The following is a 6,572-nucleotide window of genomic DNA, read 5'->3' as shown; positions in this document are numbered from 1 at the left end:
AAACAATATCTATTCAAGTGTATGTGTATTTTTATTTTATTTTTACAGATAAATAATATCAAGTGTATGTGTATTTTTATTTTATTTTTACAGATAAATAATATCAAGTGTATGTGTATTTTTATTTTATTTTTACAGATAAATAATATCAAATGTATGTGTATTTTATTTTATTTGGAAAACAATATCTTTGATATTCCTGTTTTTGGAAAACAATATCTATTTAAGTGTATGTTTATTTTTATCTTTGATATTCTTTTTTTTTTTTGATCCAAGGGTGATTCTATTCAATCAAACAGAAACAGTACAAGGAGAGGGAAAGAGAATCCCAAAGTTTAAAAAGTTACAAGCATAGACTTTCCCCAAAGTCACTAGCAAGAACAAAAAAGAAGATAACAACAAGCAAATATCAATGAGAGCTAAGAAACAAGAGCTAAAAAGCAATTGGAGACTTGTGGGATCATGGTTGCAAGGTGGTACATTGTCGAGAAGCTCAAGAGATGCCAGATAGGTCACGGTCAAAAGACATAGTACCGTTGATAGAAGAGTCAGGGCCAAGGAGCTCACCGGACTAAGAAGTATTAGCGGAAGCAAAGTTATGGCATGGATTCGGGGGGGCAGGAGCCCGGATGGTGATGGAGTGGCTGATGATGAATTGCTCAATTAGGTGGTTCCTGAAGTAGATAGCTAAGATTGTCGAGGGGTGAGAATTGGTGGAAGAGCCTCTACGACCATAAACACAATCTCGACACATTGAGTTCAGCACTAAGATGCCATGGGACTTCAAAAACTTGGGAGCAATAGTGATTAGCATAGATGTTAAAGCCAGGGTTTGCACGGAATAAATGGAAAGCCGGAACATAACAGGTGGGTCCTCTCTGCCATGAAAATGGTGATCAAGAAATCTACACAACGTTTGTAGTCGGCCATACACTAACAGAGAGTAAACAGACCTGGTACAGGGGGATGGTTGTTGGGTATTGGTAGCGGTAACGAACATCATGGAAGATAAGAACAGGTTCAATAGATAAGTTTCAAGCCGTGACAGAACAGGTGGATCCTCTCTGCCATGAAAATGGTGATCAAGAATTCCACACAAATTTTGTCTTAGACAGAACACGCATAAGGGATAATCAGACCTGAGTTCCAATATGATTTCTAATACCAGGATTCTCAAGAGTAACAAGTGACACCAACATAACCATGATGAATTACTACTCAAATGGCAACCATGGAGTTCGTAATCTTGACCACACCATTGGTTAGAGATTGATGGCCACAAGATATGTAAGTAATCGTACCTGGAAATTTTTGATGTGGGCTTGGTTTCGTGAATCGTTAATGGGCCGGCAAAAAATACGAGGCCCACCAGAAGAGAATCTCTTCCCTCGGTGGATGACCTAGCTGGACGAAGCATGCGGCGGCGGTTGTTCGGAGATGGTGGATAGCTATGCACGGAACGGGGTATTTCTAGGGGATAAGACTTCAGCTAAAGCAAATCGGAGGGAAGGTTAGAGGTTGAGACGAGAGACCACAAAAACAGTCCATTGTTGTGGAGATGAAAGCTTCGCCTGTAGAAAAGGACGCCGTGTGCCGTCGACGTCTCCACCGGGTGAGAAGAAACAGATGGTCCAAGGAGGAGCTCGTTTGTTACCCTCGGTGTCTCAGAAAGAGCTTTTGCAGGGGAAGGCATACATTCATATCTGGGTTTAAGCATATCGGCTGTTTGTGGAGATTTAACGCCAGTTAAAATAATCAGAGAGAGGAGGAGGGGGTTCATCGGAAACCGCCCTCGTCTTTTGTCTCTGTCCATTGAAAACTCGCCGGGATCTGAGGGGATAGGGATGATTTGTAATCCAAAGAAAAGAAAAATAAGTGGGGAAAAATCAAAGAGGTAAAAGAGGGGAGAACAGAGGTAGAGCCGCAGGTAAAGAGATCCCGACGCCGGTGAGCAGAAGCTCCACCGGCGTCGAAAAAGATTATCGGAGTTGGTTCCTCGATATTAATGTCTGAGAGAAAAATCGTTTTTTTAATAATATAGTAGAAGGACTAAGGAGATTTTTGTGAAAGCCATGTTTTGTGTTATTTGTTTATCTTTGATATTCCTTTTTTTGAAATTTATACATATGTGTATTTTTTATTTTATTTTTTAAAGGAAATAAAAAATGAAAATGAAAATTGGTTTCTCAAATTATCTATCAGATAAATAAGACATTATATGAGTCCTCTCACGAAAGCCATAATAGCCCAAATCATGCCATCCATGCATTTTATCCACTCGTGTGTGGCCAAGCAAGGAAGACAATGTTTACGGCCGGTTTCCTATATAGGACTAATATATAATTGTTTTTTTTTTGTTTATTCCATGGCGGCTCAATAGAACTTCAATTTTAGAAATGTGGGTTTGAATCCCACCACCAATTAAGGATGGCGTAGTAAGAGTCACGTTAATTCACAACTTGTCTTCGGATGATATGATCGATCGACTTATGTGTGTGGATCACGCGGGGTTTGTTATCAATGTATTTTGTATAATCTTCTTTAGGTTTTAAAAATCTTTCATCTTTTGGTTTGTTTGTTTATAAAAATTTGGTTTTTTTTTTTTTTTTTGGCTCATATGGCTCATAAAAATTTGGAGTTTATAAAAATTCGTACAATTGTTTGTTCACGTGTCGCTCAATGTGGGATTAATCTTCGTCCTCTGTTTGCTGTCAAATCTTATTATCCTACCAGGTTGGAATCTCACCCAAGACGATTGTACGAATTTACTTTTACCATGGCTTCACTAAAGATATTTGATTTGTTGATCAGATTGATTGACCCATCTTGCTATTGTCTGTCTTTAGAGTATAATTGTTGTATAAGTTAGAAATTTCCCTACGGATTTGTAGAGTATATATCTATATATATGGTTAACCAAATTGTTTTGCTTTTTATAACCTTTTGCAGTTGCATCAACCAAATAAATTGTTTGGGAGCTTCAATGCCGAGTATGTTCTCCGAGGGCTTCTTACGCTTCTTCAAATTCTTCCCACTGGATTGTAAATTCTCGTTTGAGCTTGTCTCCACATGGGCTACTATAACAATATTGTTTAGCAGGTCTTCCATGGCTACAATTACCAAACTGATCATTGGTATGCTCATAACTGCAATCTCTAGTGATCATTTAATAAATGATTAAGCTTTTTTTGTTCTCTTGTTTACAACTTGTTCCCCTTCAATGTTTCCTCATCAGCTACTGATAATGTTTTTTGATAGTTGGAAGTTGAAACCACTTTACATTGCTAATTATGAATAGTACTCCTGTACGATACTACGACTTTAGCTTATTATGGATGATTATTAAGTTTGATGCTTAAATACAATGATGTCAAAGGACTTCACCAAACATCCAACATAGAAAAATCTAATCCTATTGAAGTTTTTTAATTGGTTTATGAGTCTAACCAACCACTCTTAAAAGTTAATACTCAAAGGAGTGTAAATTGTTTGTTTAGCTAGACAAGTAAAAATGTCAATAACTCAGGGTGCAAATGGTTGCACGGTTGAATAGATTGAACAGGTTTTGAAAAAAATTATTCAACCAAATTTCACCATTTGCATTGGAAATGTTGAAGAGATTGGAAAAAACTATTCAGACATTCAAGTTAAAAAATTTAAAAAGTAAACTAATCCTAAAGCAAAAATGTTCAACCTGTTCAACCACTATGTTAAAGATGAATGAGTTGAATATTATTCAACCCAAATTTGTTCAACCTATTTTTCAATTTTGAACGACCTTTTTCTTTTCTTTTTTCTTTTGAAAATATTATAAATGATACAAGTGGGTCCCACAATCATATCCAGTTGTTTTTTTGGCCGTTGCATCTCTCAAAAGACTCAGACCAAACGCTCTGGCTTCACTCAGATAAGGAAGAAGAAGACGACTGAAACCAAACAATGGCGATTTCTACTTTATCACTTACACAATGTCTCTATACACGTTCAGTTCTCCGACCCACCATCTTCTCTTCTTCCTCGTCATTCTCATGTCTCTGTTCTTCTTCCACTGACTGCGAGCCGAAACTTTCCGTAAAGAAACGCGTTTTCGGAATGGGTTTAGGGTTCTTAGCTGCTTCGATTCTCTCTCTAACACCTCTGGACGCAGACGCCACGAGGATTGAGTACTACGCTACTGTTGGAGATCCTCTCTGCGAATACAGCTACGCAAAATCAGGACTTGGATTCTGCGATCTCGATGTTGGTTTTGGTGATGAAGCCCCTCGTGGTGTAATGGTCAATGTAATCTATCTATCTCTCTCTTATTGAATCGATTTTGCTCTGTTTAGGGTTCCAAAAATTTCATCACTTTGCGTCTTTTGGAGTTGATTGTGCTTTGATAACATACTTAAAAGTTGTCAACTTTCTGATTTAAAAGTTTGAGAATTTGGAGTTTGGGCAGATCCATTACACGGCGAGGTTTGCGGATGGAACGTTGTTTGACAGTAGCTATAAGCGTGCAAGACCACTTACTATGCGAATTGGGGTCGGCAAGGTACAACAAACTCCAATGTGTTTCTTGTTTAAAGAGCTCTTTGACTTGTAAGCTGGATTTGTTTCTTGTAGTTTGATGTACTGATTAGGATTTGGTGATTCTGTTAATTGTTTAATGGAGACAATGCAGCTTTCATTTAGATGAACAATGTTTTGATCTGAATCGGAATACTTAAGATCTAGAAGAGAAGTTTCAACCTTTTGGATTGCAACAGTGTTTTTGATTTAGTAAAAGTTAGTTTCTTAGAGTGAGCAAAACTGCAAAGTTAGTTAGTTGCAGTCCTAATGTTTCAAACTTTAGGACTGCAACAATGTTTTTGATAGCAGAACAGCGGTTTCTAACTCTTTGTGTCTAAACATGATCAGGTTATTAGGGGTCTAGACCAAGGGATTCTTGGAGGCGAAGGAGTGCCACCTATGCGAGTAGGCAAGTACTGTAGTTTCCTTCGTTTAGTGTCTTTATTAGGCTGAAGACACATTGGTGCGGTTATATGTTGCAGGCGGAAAGCGTAAACTTCAGATTCCACCACAGTTAGCTTATGGACCAGAGCCTGCAGGATGCTTTTCCGGTACTTCCAACTGTATTCCTTGTAACATTTTTACTTGTATATGAAATCTTCTCCCCATGCATGTTCACATCAATGGTAAGAAAAGATATGTAGATCTCAAGTTATATAGTTTGACTTATGTGTTGGGTTTATGCAGGTGACTGTAACATACCCGGAAATGCAACTTTGCTCTATGATATAAACTTTGTTGAGATCTACCCAGGAAGTAATACAAGATGAAGTCAACCCCAAGTTCTTTTGGTTAAGGAGACAAAACAACTATGTATATGATGTATATCACCAGGTGATTCCTTTTGACCATCTTCAGATGAAAATATGACATTCATTATTATTTCTATGGTCTAAAACATTGATAATTTCAACTGAACCCAATGACTAGCTTGCTGTTGAAGAAGAACAAGACACATCTCCTCTACACTAATCTGTTTTTTTCTATGTTGAGTTATGACCTCGGAAGATTATGTACTTGCATAGGTGTATAAGCGTGTGTTAGGTTAGATTCAGTCTAGGTAAGTGATGTAGTTTGTGTCACGAGTCTGGAATAACGTTCGCAATGTGATTGTTCATCGGTGTCATATCTTTGTATTTTGGTCCCCTCACAACAACTCATGAATCTCAAGGCCAACAAAGTGTAAAACTTGGGTTCTTGCCTTGTCAATATGTAGAAAACACATAAGACAATCTTCATTTTGTATTTTTTTCAGGAAAGTGCAGAAACTGATATACAGAGCGGTTCTTGAAGGTTGATGTACTCTGTTTACATCTGAAGAGTAAGAATTATTAGTTGTGTAAGTCCTTCAAAGAATGCTATGTTGTATAGAATATATGACCCGTGTATGTTGTGTAGTGATACACATTTATTTAAGCATTATGTGGTCTTTACTATCCATTGTTTGGATTTTTCCCCTTTAATTATGTGAAAGCTAAAAAGAGTTGGTGAAAAGAGTTAGAATTTTGGGATCCCAAAAAACTAACAAAAAAGACCTAAACCAAAAGCAAAAGCCTCATACTTAAGGTATTGGTGACCGATGATTTAAATGAGTAGAAAGAGATCTTATAAGTTCTTACTCTTCAATCACTTTCATGCAAAGTGAGAATTTAAATTTTCGGACCTCAAAACTACAAAGCGGACAATAATCCATCTTTGTTATTGTTTTGTAACTTCGTGGCTATCTTAGAAAAATTGAACTTGTTTCCATTATGCATTCCAAGGATAGTAAACAATGATTCTTATGCTCTCCAATTGTTTAGACATTTTTTTAACATTAATAAACATTCACTTGTTGTAACACCAACTAACACCAACAAAAAGCACATGCAAAAGAAGACAAAATCATGTACTAAAAGACAACAAACACCAAAATTTATAACCCCTTATTTACATATACATTATCCGCATAGGTTACTAATTCCATTATTCATTATCTAAGTAAACAAATTACATAATAGAGCAAGCATTAGGATTATCAT

General features: G+C 36.9%; 1 protein-coding gene across 3 annotated transcripts; it reads left to right on the top strand.

Annotated features, from left to right (window-relative positions):
• Nucleotides 3,857-5,991, top strand: LOC104716254 (photosynthetic NDH subunit of lumenal location 4, chloroplastic). 3 transcript variants are annotated; one of them, XM_019230613.1, is made up of 6 exons: nt 3,857-4,281; nt 4,418-4,534; nt 4,900-4,960; nt 5,034-5,102; nt 5,239-5,385; nt 5,807-5,991. In XM_019230613.1, exons 1-5 carry the CDS (start codon nt 3,940-3,942, stop codon nt 5,319-5,321), a joined length of 672 nt encoding a protein of 223 aa, XP_019086158.1. In that variant the 5' UTR covers nt 3,857-3,939; the 3' UTR covers nt 5,322-5,385; nt 5,807-5,991. The 3 variants fall into 3 exon arrangements, with proteins under 3 accessions (XP_019086158.1, XP_019086159.1, XP_010431948.1); XM_019230614.1 differs by having other exon boundaries at nt 3,858-4,281; nt 4,433-4,534; XM_010433646.2 differs by having other exon boundaries at nt 3,860-4,281; nt 4,442-4,534.

Source organism: Camelina sativa, chromosome 10 (genome assembly GCF_000633955.1).
Source record: "Camelina sativa cultivar DH55 chromosome 10, Cs, whole genome shotgun sequence".
NCBI classification, from domain to species: Eukaryota; Viridiplantae; Streptophyta; class Magnoliopsida; order Brassicales; family Brassicaceae; genus Camelina; species Camelina sativa.
The sequence above is the reverse complement of the archived record's forward strand: the minus strand, read 5'-3'. Positions and strand labels throughout refer to the sequence as shown.